Source organism: Triplophysa dalaica, chromosome 4, assembly GCF_015846415.1.
Source record: "Triplophysa dalaica isolate WHDGS20190420 chromosome 4, ASM1584641v1, whole genome shotgun sequence".
Lineage (NCBI taxonomy): Eukaryota > Metazoa > Chordata > Actinopteri > Cypriniformes > Nemacheilidae > Triplophysa > Triplophysa dalaica.
In genome coordinates, this window is record NC_079545.1 from 10,092,778 (window position 1) to 10,111,772 (window position 18,995).

At 40.6% G+C, this 18,995-nt stretch overlaps 1 protein-coding gene across 2 annotated transcripts; it reads right to left on the reverse strand.

Annotated features, from left to right (window-relative positions):
• Positions 1-1,809: 1,809 nt before the first annotated feature.
• On the reverse strand, positions 1,810-18,776 carry zc3h12b (zinc finger CCCH-type containing 12B). Of its 2 annotated transcripts, none has more exons than XM_056745710.1 (6): positions 18,365-18,776; positions 10,060-10,958; positions 9,553-9,692; positions 8,690-8,924; positions 7,720-7,841; positions 1,810-7,494 (listed from the first exon to the last, which is right to left on the reverse strand). In XM_056745710.1, exons 1-6 carry the CDS (start codon positions 18,554-18,556, stop codon positions 6,017-6,019), a joined length of 3,066 nt encoding a protein of 1,021 aa, XP_056601688.1. In that variant the 5' UTR covers positions 18,557-18,776; the 3' UTR covers positions 1,810-6,016. The 2 variants fall into 2 exon arrangements, with proteins under 2 accessions (XP_056601688.1, XP_056601689.1); XM_056745711.1 differs by having other exon boundaries at positions 7,735-7,841; positions 18,365-18,775.
• Positions 18,777-18,995: the final 219 nt, after the last annotated feature.

Genomic DNA, 18,995 nt, shown 5'->3' on the forward strand with positions numbered 1-18,995 from the left:
CTTGGATGTTTAGCAGATGTTGGTACCTAGCAGATCTCCAAAATATTTTGCAGACGTTCCAATGTCTCCGAGACGTATTGCAGATGAGTAAACTATGTATTGCAGATGTGTTGCAGATGTAATTGCAGACGTCAAATAGACGTAAGCCAGGTGGATTGTGCTGTATGGGGAGAGGTCCACATGCTCCAGAGAGACAAAATCTTATAAACAGCTAATTTCCTCCATATATTTTTTCTTATTTCTTTTAGACCGCTTAATGTAAACAACACCGGTTCCTGTTTCAGTTCTTTAACATGTTTGAACCAAATACAACCAACAGAATATTTATAAAATTAAATAAATGTATAATGTAGTTATATGTGTAAGATAAAAAAATAAGAAAATACAACCTGAAACCAGAAGTGCTTCTGCACCAGTTTTACTTGCAAAGCTGTCTATATGGCCGCCAGTTTTATCTTAATACTTTACTAAATTGCAATACACCAAGTAGTGTTGTTCCTTTGTTAATGTGGGTGGTTGATAACATTTAAGATGTGTGAACAAGCTATTTTAGCTTAGTTTTAACTGTATATTTAACTTGAACTATAAGTTTAACTATGTGGAAGGACTATGGAGTATTAATTGTTCGATCGCAACATGTTTTATTAAATGTGCTTAAATCAATTGATTTTATATATAGGGCAAAATATAAGTACAACTGTTTTGTACACTATGTAGTCCACACTATTGCGTGGTTTGTGCTGCCGTATGTCTGATTTGGAATTAAAAAGTAGCCGGAACTATAAAATTTCTGCACTTTCCTTAGGATATCCCTCCGCAGTAACGTTGCGAGTGCATTCGACAATTGGCACCAATATCTGTCCGCCGTAACGGCTGATAGGATCAAGGGTTTCAGAAAGAATTAACGGTGCATGTTTAAAAAAGTTAATATCTAAAATTATGCCGACATTTTGAGAGAATGTAACCGGAGTTGAGAACAGTAAGGTAATGAAAAGTACAAAAATACTATGAATTCGTGTAGCAAAGACTACCAAAACATCGCAATTGACCTTTAGGAAAATTAACCGTGGCTTTATTATAGTAAAAGTGAACCTGTTTTCAACGATTGTACTAAGGCTTAGTTTTTTCTACAAAATAAAACATATATGTATAATCTGTATTTTTATATATATCTTTTTTATTCTGTGAAGTATTACTCACCAGGGGTCTGAGAGTAACGCAATTTCAATCCTCTATAGAAACTGTACATGTGGTAGAATTGACAATAAAACAGACTTTGACATGCTTAAACTATGGTCATCGAGGTAAGTCCATATGAAATGTGTGGTTGGTTACAATACAAATAAATGAAAATCAAAAATATGGCAACTACTGGTAAACCATGGTTTATATACGGCATAAAATGCAGTTAAAATTGTTAATCCAATCCTAGAATTCTCTTTTTTTATACCATTTAAATGACTGTAGTTTACCTATGAATATTATTTTGTGGTTCCTTTAGTGAGAAAATGTATGGTTACTATGTTTATGGTTAAACTATAGTTACTGTATTAAAAACATGGTCAATTTTGTTAATGGATTTCATGATATGTAAGCCACATGAGGCCTCCAGAAGCCCCTGGTTGCCTGAATCTGAGGAAGTATGAAGATAAACTATGGTTATTACAGAACCGATCAAATCGTACCAAACTTTATTAATTTTACCCATTCTGTACCTAGCTTTTCTCCCAGGTCTAAAAAATAGTTTGGTAACTTATGAGAAAACAGACACACGTTGCACAGTAACACATAGAAACACAGGCATAACAGTTAACCAAATAGAGTCTGGCTTTATTTATAGGAACAAACACCTTTTGTCATTGAGACTTACATTTTGTTTGAGCCCAGAGACCCAAAGCATTATAAAGTATTTCCACCCTTTTCACGTCCTTTTTTTCTTTCTTTTTTGGTTCATGTTTTTGTCATATTTAAAACAAGTTTATAAGCAACAGGTTTCATTCGGTAGAGAGTTAAACATACTATTGTTTGTCATCACAGCACGAGACTCAAAAGTGTTAAGACCACTCGGTCAACCTGCGCGAAAAACCCACGATACAAGGGGGAAATGTGAAATGAACAGCAAAACTTGAATTTATAAACACATTTTCAAGATCATCCACTACTTCACAAATCGCCGCATTTAGCATTTTATAAGAGCAAACATCAAGGATACTGTCTTTCAGAAAGTATCTGAAATAATAATACATTTGTTAGTTCCTGAGAATCAATCTGTTGGTGAGAGTGTGTTTGTGTGAGCGTGTTATAGCTGGTGTATTCAATATTGAAAACATACATTTAAAAGTACAGATTACATCAGCTCTTTAAACCGGCGACAAATGAAACCGTCTCTTCTGTTCACTTTCAGACTAGGAAAAGAAATCAAGTGGTTTCCATTCAGGATTCTTAATTGTCCTTTGTGCATTTGCCCTGCCAGTTCTTTTTCCTGGACAACCTAAAGAAACTTCACTGCAAACCAGCAGACCATGTAAGCTTGTCAAATTTAAAATCAGGTTGTCCTACTTTAAAAAGACACCAGTTGGACTGTACAGCAAAACATCATCTTCATTTTATCATTAGCATTTCGATAGAAAAGAAGCAATTAGCGCAGTTTGCAGTGCTGTACAGTACATGCTCAACTCTCACAAACCAAAAGTAGTACAACTGTAAGGCATGTACAAGGTGTGTGTGTGTGTGTTGGATGTGTTTTTGTGGACATCTTTCCGTACAAGGTTCTGCTATAGCTCACGTTACTTGTGAGATAATGTGTGCGTGCGCGCGGTCAACTTCAGTTGATCAAACATGCCTATTTGCTAAATACTTTAACAAAATTGTGCAAATTCCATCGAACTAAAGTTTCAAATTTTTATCTGGAACGGCTCTGACTGTAGCAGGTATACTATGTTACAGTTGAAACGTTTGTGAATTTACCATAAATTCACACTAGTGCACACACAACAGTCAATATTTTTTACATTAGTTATCTAATGATAGCGTTTGATGGCCTATGCCGACTGTGGTTGTCAATGCAAACCAACAAAGTCTTAGTGAGAGTATGCGAGAAAGTCCTGCTCGGTTAAGCTGGTAGATTTAGATGAGTCTTCGTGTATGTGAAATGCACTAATACTGTGCAAATACAAGAGGTTCGTCATTCATTTTTTTATATTTACAAAGAGAAAAATATATTAGGAGCACACTCATAACATCAGAACGTGTCTCTCCTGTATCTATACCTTTAACAGAGACAGAACAGAGGTGGAGTAAATGACGATATATAAAGTCACGCCCCCCCCCCAAATCCTTCAATGAAACAGAAAGGAAATTCAGATCCACGGAGATTAACATTAATCTACAGAAAATCTACAAAATAATCGACAGATGTAATCTGCGTTTGTAGTGTAGCATATTACTTACTGTGGCGTGGGAAAGTAGATGAGAAATCAGAGAAAGAAATGAACGAGAGATCCCTGTCTGTAGTGGTCTGCCCGGCAGGAAATAAGCCATCTCTATGGGCTACTCAAGTGACACACGGTATCACTGACATTATGGCATTATATTTCTTTATCCTTTTTTTTAAACAAAACTAAGCTTTTTTTAAATATATATAGATATATATACTCATAAGTGATACTGTACAGCTCAGAAATATATTTTTACAATCAAGAAATAGATACAATTTGTATCAACAAGCAAAAGGTCGTTTCTGGACATTTGATGTGTTGTTGCTTGCTGCTCAAATGCTTGTATGGAGGGTCTGAACCTAGAAGCCTAAGACAGAAAAAACTTGGGAAAACATTTCCAGAAATATCTCCTTGATTTTTTGCTTCCAAGTTCAAAGAAAGGAAAGAGAAAAATACACCAAATTTTCGTGCGTATGAAATGTATCGCAACCAAAACACAAGCACAAATTCTCTGTGTTGCCTCATGGGCCCACAAGATAAGATTATTCTCATCTGAATTTGGTACTTGCATAAAGAATGTTTTAAGTTAAGGAAAATTAAATTAAATATTACTTTACAATAGTTACGCTAAACAAGACAATCTTAATGTAAAAAGTTAAAACATTGGTTTGATGAAACCATTGGTGCTACCATTGGTGTTTAAATTAGCTAAGAGTTTGAGTTTTGTGTCTGGGGTAGAAAGGTGGTGGGGAGGCAGCAAGCAAACTGTCAGCCAAATGTCAGAAACAACCCAACAACAGCCTGGTGTTCCGTGTGTGTGTCGCACAGGAAGAGACAGATAGGCAGTATGTCACACCTTCCCACGAGCAATAACGGGACCCCATGGGGCCACTCCTGTGCTCGTGAAAAAAATGAAGGAGCAATTTTTAAAGTTTTTTCAAAACACCCAGAACATCTCTGGACCAATAACATTCACACTCTCTTCAAGATATGCTAATATACAGGGCGGAACAGATGAAAAGGGTTGGTCACTCGGCACCAATCAGGAAATAGATGCTGCAAGTGAGCATTTTGCCGAAGAGACGCATTCTTTTCCCCAGTTCGTGAAAACTGGCACAAGGTTATTGACTCATGAGCCAAACATAAGTGGTGCTCTCTGTCAAGCACAGTGCTAACATGCTGTCTGGGACATACCAAAGCCCATGCTTACCAAGCTTCCGCATAGCTCTCCTAAAACTGTCTTTATTCTACATAACATCTAAAACAAATAAATCCAACGAGGTACTACCTAGTGCTGTCTAAACAGATCTTGATCAGGATAACCTACACTGATTATCTTTTTGGCTCATTGTCAGATCCTAAAATGGCTCCATCTTTTTCATAAAAAAATACACAAAGCGAACAAACTATTACAATGAGCAGGTTTGACCCCTTGCAGTTACAACTCCAGCTAATTAAAAGGTTGAAACTAAACTAGCAAACTGCTGAATCTAAACCTTCCTCTCCCAGTTTTGTAGGTGAGCCCAGAGACTCACTTTTATAAAATAAATGCAAAACAGCGACCTCCACTATTAAGCACGATTCACATTAATATATGTGGTGAGGTCACTCCAATGTAAGGCCATAAAAGTTCAAAGTTCATGCTTTGAGGTACGCAAGCGTTCATTCTCATCTTTCTGAAATCACACAGGTCGTCACGCACACACACAAAATAAAGTGTCACATCATATTTACACGCAAATGCAAGTGAATACACATATACACACAATACTGTTCATATTGTGCAGGATCATCTCTGATCAGTATACCAAAGAGATTGCTCTCATTTAACTCCTTTTCAAAGGATAAATGTTATCGTCACCCACAAAATAACACATTCTCAAGATTTGCCATCTAATATGCGAGCAGCACTGCTTTGTCGACTCGGAGTCTTTTTGGTGAATTTATGCAAGGTTTTCGATGGCCAACTTTAGCAACATTTTTTGCCACTCCTCTCAGGTTGCCAAGGCCTTGTCGACAGATTTCACTGTTCTGTGACAAATTATGGTTTCATACAAGATTCCTGCTCTTATATGGCTTAACAAATGAGATTACAACCGATGCAGCGTCAATGCTAGCATGCTGGCCAACTTGCTCAGAATATTTGCTAATCAGAAAGCAAACATATTTAAAGGAATGGTTTACTTTGCGTAAAAAGAAAATTCTGTCATCATTTACTCATACTGTTCCAAACCTTTTTGACCGTTTCCGGTACTCAACATATTTTGCAATTGCAATGCAATGGGTATTGAGGTTTATCAGCTTCAAACAATACACAAAAGCACAATAAAGGTACCATATAAAGTACCAGAAGGGTCGGCATTTATTAAGAAACTTGAAAACCTCAGTCCTCATGCATTGTAATCACATTGAAAACAATTATGATAAACGATGACAACATTTTCATTTTTGGGTGAACGACTACTTTAAATATTGTCAGGTTGTTCTGTCGTCAAACAAAATACTCGTGGCATTCAAGCCTTTCTCGTTCATCAACATAGTATATTGTGTGTTTTTGTTAGCAGCCATTCATGATGTCTTTAGTGGCAAGAACGTAATTTTGTGACTATGACGGCAGCCAGCTGCTGGGGATCGGTCATGTGAGGGTTCTTCTCCATGACTGAATGGACCACATATGCAGGGAAGATGTTACAGAGATTTCGGTATGTTTGATACTGGTGTTCTGGAATAGGGTGCCGCTCTTGGGGCTCCCCCACCAGCCCACGAGTGGCGGGCGATGAAAGTGGCAAGCTATCCCATGGGGACCTCCATATCTGTTCCATCTTCTCTGGCATGCTGCGGACCATCACCCTCTCGCAGCAAGGCATAAGGCCGCCTGTTAACCCATAGCCTCCGTAACCATAGGGTTCGTTACTGCATGGCAGAGGGTCCCAGCTAGCATGCTGCTCTCTGCAAAGCGGTGGTCTGCGTTGCCGCAGAGGGTTGCTCTCATAGAGTCGCGAATCGGAGATGCTGTCCATACGAGTCATGCCTAGAGAGCGTCCCTGTTGTGCAGGGCTGGTGGAAGGCAACATGTTGTGAGACAGAAGAGGGTAGTCCCCCGGGCAGCTGGATCGGGCTCCGACAACCGAGTGCTGGGAGTGGGGTACCAAGTGAGCTGAAGACTGTTTGCGAGGTCCTTGTTTGGGTTCATCTGTACTGTAGCTCTGCACACGTGTCAAGGCCTCATGGTGGAAACCGTGAGTGAAGGCTTGAAGGCGTGTTTGCGCCGAAGGTAGCGACTGCGCAGGTGGCCCTTTCAGGCTGTCATCCAGGCTTCCCTCCATTGAGCTGAGGTACATCTCCCCACTGTAAGACGAGAAGGAATCTGACGAATGGCTTCGGCCAGGCTCAGGGCACATGCTGGGCGCTCTGCCAGGATAACCTCCTCCTCCGCCCACCCCTACAGGTTCTGGCTGCTCCAGGCTGCAGAAACTGTCTTGGAGGCTGATGGTGGAAAAGTCACTGACCATGGAATAGTAGCCATGGTCACTTACCACAGAGTCATACTTGGGGAACGGCTCGCCGTATGCCATAGAGGCGCCATGGCTGTTGGTGACCAGGATGGGAGGGTACTGCACACTGCCCGCATGTTCAAGTGAGCTGTGGGTAAAGTGCATGGACCCTGGAACGGGACTGCTGGCCGAGCGCGTGTTCAGAGCTCCGGCCGCATGACTTTTTGTTAAGGGCATGGTTGGAACGCTAAGCGCTGACACCAGAGATGGCACAGAACTTGCCTCGGCTTTCCGCGCAGGGCACAGTCTCTCCTCCTGTTCGCATGCTACTGACCGGATGCTGGGGTCAGACTGGCGCTTGGGCGGCACTCGCTTTGCTTCCGAACTGTCCCCCTTGGACGAAGCACCCGAGGTGCCACATTTTGCAAGTGCCCCCTCGCTCATCGTCTTTACAGCAGAGAGTTTGGCGAAGGCTCGAAGCTCGTCTGCGACAGACCGTTGTGGTTGATTGGCTCTTTCTGGGTGGTAGTACTTGCACTTATGACCGTATGTGCACTTTTTACCTGTGATGGAAAGAACAGTGGTAGGTTTAACTAGAAGAATGTTACCTCAGTAAATTCTTAAATGTTAGCAGGTGCGTTTTTTTACAGTTTACTAACAAATTTCAGAAGTGCAGCGCCTTGACACTGCTTGAAGCTCATGCCATGTTTATATTACACTTACAATGGCAGTCATTTTGCATTATAGTAATATGCTGTGGTTTTGAAATAAAGAAATTAATTTCCTACTTTTGTTGTACTGACCATAAGGACACGGCTGCTTCTTGTGTTCTGGGACGACTGGTCGCTTGCGGAGAAAATTCTCCAGACTGGGACCGTGTCTGCCTAGAGGATCATCAGGAGGCATAAACCTACGAAACATATTGACAAATTCATGCATAACTGTGAGATCACTTAATCAGAAGTAATGTAGTTGTTGTTAGTTTTGTTGTATATTTTTGGTATCACTACAGTATAGGGTCCAATTCTCACTATCAACTAGTTGCTTATTAGATGCCTATTTTTAGCATATTGGCTGTTTATAAGTACTTATAAAGCACATATTCAACATGACCATATTCTACATCCTACCTAATACATAAACCTAACAACTACCTTACTAACTATTAATAAGCAACAAGTTAGTAGTTTACTGAGGCAAAAGTCATAGTTAATGGTTTATTAATACAGAGTATTGGACCTTAAAATAAAGTGTGACCATGATTTTTAGTGCCTCACCTTCTAATCAAAATGTTCAATTTCTATTTAGTTTAAGTTTTTAAATAATACATTAACTAATAAAACTTAACTTAGGCTGCTATTTTAATTGATTATAATTAACTAAAATGTTTTTATATTTTTTGTTTCCATTTTAGTAAACTATAATAATCTTGCAGCAGACCAGTTCCAAAACTACATTGACTGCATTTATTTGTTTCTATCATTCAATAAAAGTGTCATTTACAAAAATCACGACTGATTAAAATGATGCTGTTCTCTTTCCTCATCGCTAGAAATCAACCGTATGCAAACAAATCAGAAAGAAAATTAAGGCTTATATACAAAACACAACCAGTGACTTAACAGTTGACACAAGTGATAAAGCAAGGAGGAGTGAAAGAGAAAGCGATGCCATAAGGGTGCGAGGGTGGAGAGCAGAAGACACAAATGAGTGAAAGAGAGAAAACCCCGTCACCACGGTAACTGTGAGCAAGCATACTTGTCGTTGACGAAGCTGTACATGAGGAGTCGTTCCTCTATAAATTTCTTCCACTCCGGTTTTTCATTCTGCAGGTCTCTGTAGTTATCATTGGACACAATGATTCCATCTGAATCGCAGGCTAGCTTAACGATAAAGCGGTCATCGTAGCAAACCACTCTTCGGCCCTGGACTCTGCGAGACGGAGTGAATACGAGGATCTTTTCCTTCTCCAGCCTCCGTAGGATCTCCTGATCTGAGGACAAGGGTGACATCACACACCATCACTTCCTGTGACCTCACGGACTGACATACGCAAACTTGTATAAACATCACAGCACAGATGGACGATCTCACTGGACACATGCCAGCTCCTCAGAGGAGTTCATACATGCAAATTAAAACAGTTCTTTGTGGTAACACATGCAGAAACCGAGATTTACATTTTTGAGAGATGCCTTTGAGATATATTAAAATCCATGATTTAAAAATTGAAAGCTTAAAAATTTCTAAAACCATAAAATACTAAATTAAGGATGAATTTAAATGATAGCATTACTTATTAATTTAAAAAAAAAATACATATCACAATAATATTGTTATAGTGAACTTTCAGCCACAATAATTATGTAGTAAATGTAATATGTAGTATGATCCATAAACCAATGAAACAAATGTGAAATTCAGTGCAGGTTTCCACTTATTTTCATTTGTTATGATAACAATGTTATTTGTCCTATATTTAAATAAATTATAAAAAGCAAAATAAAACCATATCACTAGTGGTCTTAGACTTTAGAACCTCAGTGTACCAAATTCAAACACTCTTGTTAAAATTGTATACTTATTAAAGTAACAAAATATTATGCTGTTTCATGCGTTACCTTTAATTGGTGCATCAGGTCTTGACTGTTCTTTCCGCCATGCTGGGACAAAGACTGTGATGTCTTTGTGGCCCTTCTCCAGGAACCAATCAACAGCCAGTTGGATGCCCAGGCATGAGAACACCTCTTTGTTTCCATGGCTACAAAATAATATTACCAACATCAAATTACACACTAAATTCACCCACTGATTGGATATGGAGAGCACACAAAGCATTTCGAAACAATAACTTTTCCTGTTTCATAAGTCTTCTAGCAACAATTAAAACGTCACTATTTACAACCGGAAAAGGTCCACTTTGCAACCATTTACTCTCTTAATGCACATTCTTGGTTTTACTTCACATGATTCATCAGTGCTTGTTATTCTGAATACAAATTCTGCTTTTATAGTCCTACATCTTGCTTTATTTGGGCTTTGCATCACGAGTGCATCTTTACCCCTTCAACAACCCACATAATCACGTCCCACCCTATTTTTGTTCCTGTTCCCTCCCTATCATTTACCTCATGGCAACATTGGATCCATCAATCACGATTGGTCGGAGGTTGTCATACGTGTCTGGTGTGTCCTCCTCCAGAGATACCTCAGGACTAACGGCTTCTTTGGCTCCCGTTGCCCGTGGTGCTAAACTGGCAGTGGCCACTCCTCCTTGGCTCTCCGGTTCTCCTTTATTCCCCAGCCGCACCAGCTCAGCTAACACATCATTGATTAACGCACTGGGTCCCAGTTTACTCAACACAGATTCTACCTGATCTCCAGAGTAACCCAGTTTTAAAGCAAAGTCCATTTTGGTTTGGTAGTCTCGATCACTGGTTTGTCGCAAGGACGGCTGGGCTCCAATTGTGGAGGGTGCGAGCGACGGCGCTCTCTGCGAGGGTTCGCTGCGCGTCTCATCAACACGTAACTCCTGCAAGGTGCTGCTTTGGCTGAAGCTGGGCCGATCCAAACAAGGCGACCGACATAGCTGCCGGTGAGGTTTGGTTGCTATGAGCGGCTCTCGTCTCCTTCCAGATGGGGCATCTCCTGACAATGATGTGCTGACATCTCCTGAACCCCCACTCTGCAGTCGTGCTTCTCCATCGCTCTCCGAACTGCTTCCCTCTTCTCCAGCTTCTTCGTCCTCCTCTTCCTCTTCTTCTGGAGTGTCATGGCCGGCAGTGGCAGGCGAGGGCTGGGGATCGCGACAGCCGCGGTGCTCCATCTTGAGGCGCTGCAGCATAGCGCATGCAGCCGTTACCTGCGCATGACCTCCCTGAAGCTCCAGCGCATGGTCCCTCACCTGCACCACGGCACAACTCTCATACTCAATAGCTGCACGCAGGGCATGTAGACGTCGCTGAAGCCAGAGCGTCAGTCGCTCTCGGTGCTTGTGTACAGGACTGATTAGGGACACAATGTACTCCTGGTAGAGAGAAAAAATATATGGTCAGAATTATCTAACTGTCAGAGACAAGAATGTTGTTTCACTTTTGTCATTAAGCATGTGGATCTGAAATGGGTTCAAAACACTATTCAAAGATTGTGACGCGAAGCATGCTGGGACACCTCACACTCCCATGTGATTGGCTGAACAGGACAGGCTGACCTATTAGATTAGAGCTAACTGGTAGCAACCAGGTGTGTAAAATCACACTAACAACCCAATGTTTCAGAATGTTTAATAAAAACCTATTCAGAAACTATTAAGATAATCTTAACACACTAACACAATTTTTGCTATTTTTACAGCCTAAATACGATCACCAGAAGTAAAACGCTAAAATGAGGCTAAAAACAGACTACACTACGGTATAGTCAATATTAACACCACCACCACCAAGCCTCTGACAACTTCTTCAAACTTAAATTAAAAACATGTTCCCTGTCAATTAATTACTCTCTGAAGTAATCTCCTTCCACATTTTAGTGGTCAGAGTCCCTGTTGCATTCTTTGTTAGGCTTTTATGCGTTATGAAGTTAAATGTCACCGCCAAAGAATGTAATAGCTTTTATAAAACTTGTTAGCAACCACAGATTTTCATGCTGCCATCACGTGCTCTCTGAAATTGCATAATTCCCACCTCTCATGTCGTGATTCCGAGCTGGTTGTGACTAGTGATGCACCAATACAAGCACTTTTCTTGATCAATGTAGAATTGCATATATTTTTATATTTTATTGCCAGAGGTGGATCGTACTTAAGCATTATTACTTTCAAGTACATTTAAAAATATCTGTTAGTGTTTTTACTTTGGACAAAAAATAGTTCCCTACATTATAAGCACAACATACTTTTTACTCCACTACATTTCATATTTTTTTTGTTGTTTACCTTTTAATCCTTGAGTACATTCAAATCCACCACTTTCTTTTACTTAACTACTTTTCTACTTTTAAAAGTAAAAATACTGAACTACTGTATAAGGGGTACAAAACAAATAAAAATGTATTAATAAATAGTACTGGAGTATGATATAATGCTTTACGATGTAGTCTCATAAAGTACATATACTTACAAAATGTACTTTACTAAACTACTACTATCTCTGTTTATTGTACAAAAATATCACTGCATCAAATCTGTTGCAGTATAAATCAGGATAACATTTTAAAACTGTTTTAAAAAGTGACTCAATGTCAACATATAGTATCATGGGAAGTTCCTGTCTTCACAACAAAGACAAAAAATATGTATAAATGGAAAAACCTTTATTGTTCATAGTTCAGTTCAGTTATAATATGACTGCAAGTCTGCATGATAAACCTATAAACCTAATGCATATTGTCGCTTAGTGTCATAGGAAGTACAATTTTGACTGTATTATTTGTGTCCCCTCCAAAAATTGCTCTTGAGAAATTTTATATGTATTGTCCCCCCCTACTGTTAAATGAGAGTGCACCGATTGACCGTTCAGAAACCGGATTTGGCCGGTTTTCGCATGATCGGCCGTGACTGGTGACCGGACGGTCAGTCTCACGTCTTGCCGATTCGAAGCCGATTGAATGTTGCCAGCGACGCGGGCAAAAACGTCAAATACACAAGTAAACGTACGTTTACGGCTCATTTGCGCTCGTGACTGCGTGGTTCCACCGAACTGCAGACACATCATGTAGTGCACAGACAATTTTTGACTGTCCAGTAGTTCACCTTCGTTGCTCCGTCTACTTCTGGTATGTACTACATGCTAACTGTGATGCAAAACTCTGACACATGCTAAACTCATGTTGAAGTCGTTCATTATGTTTAAAACAAATGTAAATTCCATTCAACCAGATTAATTGTTTTACGTTAAAACTATGGTCATTTCACTGAGGTAAAATGACATTCAACACGACTTGAAAAAAATCCAAACTATAAAAAATGAATAAATCAACCAATATTTGTGATAAATATATATATCTGATTGAGTTCTTTACAAACACAAAAAGTGGCAAATACATAAACATATTTAGAGTAGAATTTTATAGAAGATTTTTAACTTTTTATTGAAGTGGCAGCTAAAATCAACCCACTGCTTTTAGTACTGCACACCCAAGATAAAGACAAGTTATTTTACAGTTCAGAAAAAAATAAAATAAAGCAATGATAGTTTCATGAACGGAAACAGACAAGAATGTATTTTATTGTTATCTTAGACTTTTCTGAGAGTCAAAAATGAAAAAGGTCGATTAAGTTTAGTTTTATAGATTAAGATTAAGTTTTATTTAGATTAAGTTTTATTATTTATACTTATTTTCAGTCACAGAGTTCTTCAATTTAAGAGTTATTTGGGCAAGAGAAGATTCTGTAATTTAATGCAGGTTGTAGAACTGTATTTAGTGAAATTGTAATGTTCAATAATTTATGTAATGATAATAAAAAAATATGAAAAAATGAGTATTGAAGAAAAGTTAATGTTTTCTATATACCGTCAATTTTAGTTTGTGGATATAAAATCGGATCGGCAGGTTTCTCTTATAATAAAATCGGAAATCGGATACAGCAAAGAAAATTGCAATCGGTTCATCTCTAGATATAACTACAGAAGAGTCAAGTTTTAAATAGGAAAAATATAAAAACTCTTTGGTCATTTTTGAACGCAATGCTACTGGTCTAATTGGATTCAATGATCTATGCTAAGCTATGCTAAAAGTGCTATTGCCAGAACCAGAGATCGGCAGAATACATTCCAAAACGGTGAAACACAATTTATTAACTCTTGGGAGTTGGAAAATTAGCATATTTAAAAAAAGTGGAATGTTCCTTATAGGGGCTAAAATGAATGTTACCATTTGTTTTATATGTAATGCAATGTATTTACATGATTTAAGGTTCAAAAGTTCTATATTTTCCCCATACCATGCATGTTTGTCTCTCCTCTTTGCCCCGCCTCTCTGAATCGGGCAGATTTTATACAAATCCCATCGCTATGAAAAGTGAGGTGTGCTATTATTCGCCAGTTAACCAGTGCGTAGTGATTGTTTGAATACTGCTTGCGTCTGACGGAAATGTGACCCCTATAACCATATTTCGAACATCAGGTTCCAAAGCAATTGTACTGACAGGAAAACCCAGCTCAATTGCGTATACATTTGGGTGGTCTTAGTTAACTCATACCACGAACTGACATAGATTTGTGGGGGTGTGGTTACACAAAGGCAAGTTTTAGGCAAGTCTGGATGACCATTCTCTTTTAGGGTAGAATGCATCTTTTGTTTTCCGACACTTTCATTTTTGCAATTTTATGTCTAATACATGCATGGCCAACTTATATCACACCAAAGACACAGAAAAACACATTCGCACCATATGACACCTTTAAACTTAGAAAAGGTATTAAAACTTCATAGTTATCGTCCTTGTTGCCATTAAATGCGTTTTTGTTTTTAATACAGCACTATTAATTTGGTCCTATGGTGTGTAGCTCATTATTGTTAAGGCAGCCAGTTTAAGGAAGAGAGAATATTCTTAGAAGACAATCGCCATGACGCACGTGTGCTTATGCCACAAACTGTCCCTCGGTATGTAGTGTGATTCATGGCAAATATATACAGCAAACTGGAAACAGAAGACACACACATAATTGGGTCTATCTATAGTTTAACTCATCACACTAGGAATAAAAGGCTCAAGACATAAGTTTCAGTAATGTGAACAATTTAATCATGACAGAAAAGAGAACCTAGTTTTAGGTAGGTCCACGGTTGTACATCCCTAAAGGGAAATGATACCGTGACTAATGAACTTGTTTTGAAGCAAACGCACACATGACATATTGAACCCCTGAATTTCACATCAACACTAATAAACGTTTAACTGTAACAGATCACTAAATTATGTTAACTCCCACACACACTTTCCTCATATTCTGTATAAACCGAATTACAAAAAAACATGTGCTTTTTTTTCAGTGCTTGTTTGAGAGTGTGTATGTGAAGTGTGCGACAGTCTATGCGAACATGCATGTCTGTTTCACGGTTTGTTTTCGTGTGGGGTTGAGGGATGTGCATGTGTAGGTTGAGAGTGAGTGTTTGTGTGGCTGTGTGTACGTATGTATGTATGTATGCGTGTGTAGAGAGAAAACCGATAGCACCATCCAGCTACGAGAGGCTCCTCTGCGCTCATGACACTGGTTGCCTAGCAACGCTGCCCTGTCATCGGCTAACTGCTTTTTAGCAGTCACGACTAACACAACGCAGTGTTTTCTGGGAAAGCCAAACGCAAGCAAACGCACAGCGCACGTATTACATTTAAACTACACGAAAACGTGCAGAGCTTCATCTGCAAACCTGCAACGCACGTATAAACAACTGCACAAGCATGCTCCACTAATAAACGCCTACGCACCTTCAGCTTTCCTCACGCATGCTACGGGGAGAGGGCGATTAACAGCAAGAGTCTGAGTGTTATAAGTGTCGTTTTGTTTGGATTAGAGACATGAAAGTCACATAACATCATTTTAAAATGACAGTTTATCTATCTTTCTCTCTCTCTCTCTCCCTCTCTCTCTCTCTCTCTCTCTCTCTCTCTCTCTCTCTCTGCAGATGTGCCGTATTGAAGAGTTTCCTCCCCAACGTGACATAGTTGCCGCTATGAGTCGTGACGCTGACTCCAGCAGCACGTTCCCCTGGGCACTGAACCGCATCGTCTGCACTCGCAAGCCACGGGCCTGGGATCACATCTTTAACAACTGTTCTCCGATAAGCTGCATTACACAGTCACTTACAGCAGTCCACCAATGCATACTGAGAAACAGAGACACGCAACTGACCAGAGAATAAACCTTCAAATTAAATGTTTGCTACCTCAGGTTAATGGCTCAGTTCACACAAATATTATGTCCTTGTGTGGTTTCAAACATAGACTTTCTTTCTTGAGATTGCAATGACATGAGGGTGAGTGGATAAGAGGTATAATTTTTGGGTGAACTATACATTAACATTATGCATTTGGCAGACACTTTTATCCAAAGCGACTTACATTGAATGGTACTATACAATTGTTTCTAAGTATGTGCAATCCCTGGGTTCGAACCCATGACCTTGTCGCTGTGCTCCAACCACTGAGCCACAGGAAAGCTACACCTTTAAGAGCAAATATAATTAAACACATTAACACACTAATGAAACGAACCAAGACAATAAAGACTAAACTGAGCTGCACGGTCATACACGTCTGACGTAAATTTACGCTTTCTAAACACACGACTTGGCCATATCTAGAACTGAAGGGGGACCTGCTGCTGAGTGGGTGGGAGGTCTGTGCGCGCGGTGAACAGGAAAACAAAAAGAAGAGAGCTGAATTATTCCTCTATGGGTGAAAAGGTTTGAGTTCTGTACGAGCAGAGGTTAGTTACAATCATTCTTCGCAGAAGTGCGACGTCATATAAATCATAAAGGAGTCGATGAACAAACACAGCAAGGGTCCGTACTCTGCCATGCCGAACACTTCCCTCACTGCAGGGAGACAACTGCAGCATAGTGAGCAATAATGCCCACCTCACGGACAAACAAGAGGCCGTCATGTGGGGGCAGCTTTTAGTGAGCCCAGCACGACCGGACCTGGCTTTTTTTTAAACAAAAGGGTCATATCTCAAACTTAACGTACTACACAATATTGCATGACTCCAGCAAAACAGCTGAAGTCCCAAAAAATGACACCGCAAGAGAGTCGAACTCCTTCTCATTTTCTTTCTTTGCTCTTCCCCTTTCATTTCTGCCTTGTTTTCCTTCTCTTTTTGCTTTATCTTCTCCTCACCTCCTCCACAACACAGGCTTACAATCAGCAAGGCCACCGTGCACTCACGCACACACGGGTTTATGCTGGTTTGTCTCATAGCAACAAGTGGAGAGAGTCTCTTCGCTGAAGCTCGTGGCCAGATGAAGACAATTTAAAGGCTAAGTTCGTCCCAAAATCAAATTCGGCAGATTGTCTTAGTCACCCACATAACGTTAAACATGTTTTGAGACCTCCCGGCATCTTCGGAGCACAAATAAAGATTTCCAGGGCTCCTCGTAGACATCATGGGTATGGTTGTTGTCAAGGTCCAGAAAAGTACCAAAGACATTGTTAAATTAGTTCCATCCACTCGAAGTGACTCAATTTATTTTTTTGAAACGACAAGAATAATTTATATGTGAAAAATAACCACTTTGACGCATGTGCATTTGGTGGGGGCAGATGCCGGCGTTCTGATTGACAACCCAGAAGCGAAACTCTGCAAGCGGACACACGCTGTTTATAAGCTGATCTTCGTGAAATTTCTGATGATTTCAATATTGAGGAAGACTTGCACTTTGTTGCCCAACCGAATTGCGCACGCGTCGAAGTGCTCTTGTGAACACGCACCATGGACTGACAAGCCAGAGGAGAATAAATTGAAGTCTTTCTTTCTTTTTGGCATATGTCGTCGCTTCAGGTAAATTCAATTGAGCCACTATTAGCGGATGGATCAATTTAATTTACCTTGACAACAACTATAGCCATTACGTATGAGGAGGTCTGGACATCTCTCGGATATCTTTATTTGTGCTCCGAAGACGCCGGGAGGTCTTAAAAGCTTGTTTAACGTCATGTGGTTGAGTAAAAAAACCCAAACAAATTTGATTTGACCCTTTAAGGCCCATGGTGCAGCTCCAAGCTCAGGCCCTATGTGTAACAGACCCAGTGGGTGGCAGCATCTTATGGTGCAGATATGAGCAAATAGTCAGCTGGAGATAAAAGCATGCAAACACCAGAGTACCACAGAGTTGAAATTTTTCTGAACTTCTTGTTTTCTTTGAGAAGTTTTATTCTTCTGATTAAAACGGGACAGCTGAAAGACAGGGGGATGCTGCACCATCAATATGGTGCCCTACTCACATCTGCCACCGTTGAGACTGGGGCTTTGAACACAATGGCAAACAATTAAGAGGTCGGACAATGCAACTGACTTGAGCGTTGAGCTTTGTCTCCCCTTACGGCCACTCGTACTTATTTTTGCTACTTTTGCGATACCACATTTACCACCTGATGCTCGTTAATAGTAACAAAGTGGATAAAGAGCAGAAATAAGTTTCATATTATCTGTCTAAAGCGGTCAACAGGCGAACTTTAGAAACGTTACGCAGCTTGTCAAACTCCATTCAAAATCAGATAAAAAATTGAGTCGTGCGCATCGCTTATCCGCGTGATTTAAATATCCATTTGCACACACACACACAAACATCCCGGCGCCTTTTCACATTTTCAAAACATTAACAATAAACAAAAGCTTCATTTCGCACAATGGCCGGTTAAACGGTCAAAATGGCACTGAATGAACAGCTTGGACGAGTCGGCTCGCTCCCGCGACACACACACTTACTCACTTTAGCTTTAGTGCAATCTTCTTCTTTGCCGTCCTCGATGTTTACGATGATACCGGAGCCGGCGTCGGGGCTGTCGCAGCTTGACTCGGCTGTGCTGCAGGTCACTCTGACTCGGAAAACCCGCTGGATGTGCGGGATGCAGCGCTGGAGCGCAGGGCCTGCACCGGCGGGCGCGGCGAGCTCCAAAACCATTTATCAGACGGATAAAGAAGCGATCACGACGCGCTCCGGAACACTTCCACGCATTCGCCCTGCGTCCTGCTTCATGGGTGGAGCGGCGGGGGGAAGAAAGAAAGTCAAGAGAGGATGGAAGTTTGCCTTCGGCCGAGAATAACGGCAAACGTGCGGGACGCGCTACATAAGCATCTATCATCCATCTCCATCCCTTCTTCTTCTCTCACCCTCCCCTCTCTCTCTCCTCTCTCTCTCTCTCTCTCTCTCTCTCTCTCTCTCTCGCACCCTCTCGCTCTCTCTCCCCCCTCCTTACAGCGGCCCCGACTGCACCCACCGCCTGCGCTTCGGCAACACGTCGGACGCCCCCTGTCGCTGCTATCGGACGGGTAGAGGCGCAGAAAGTGCGTGTTTACTGCTTCGGTCTTAGCTTTGAGCTTCGAAAGCACGTGGGTGGACG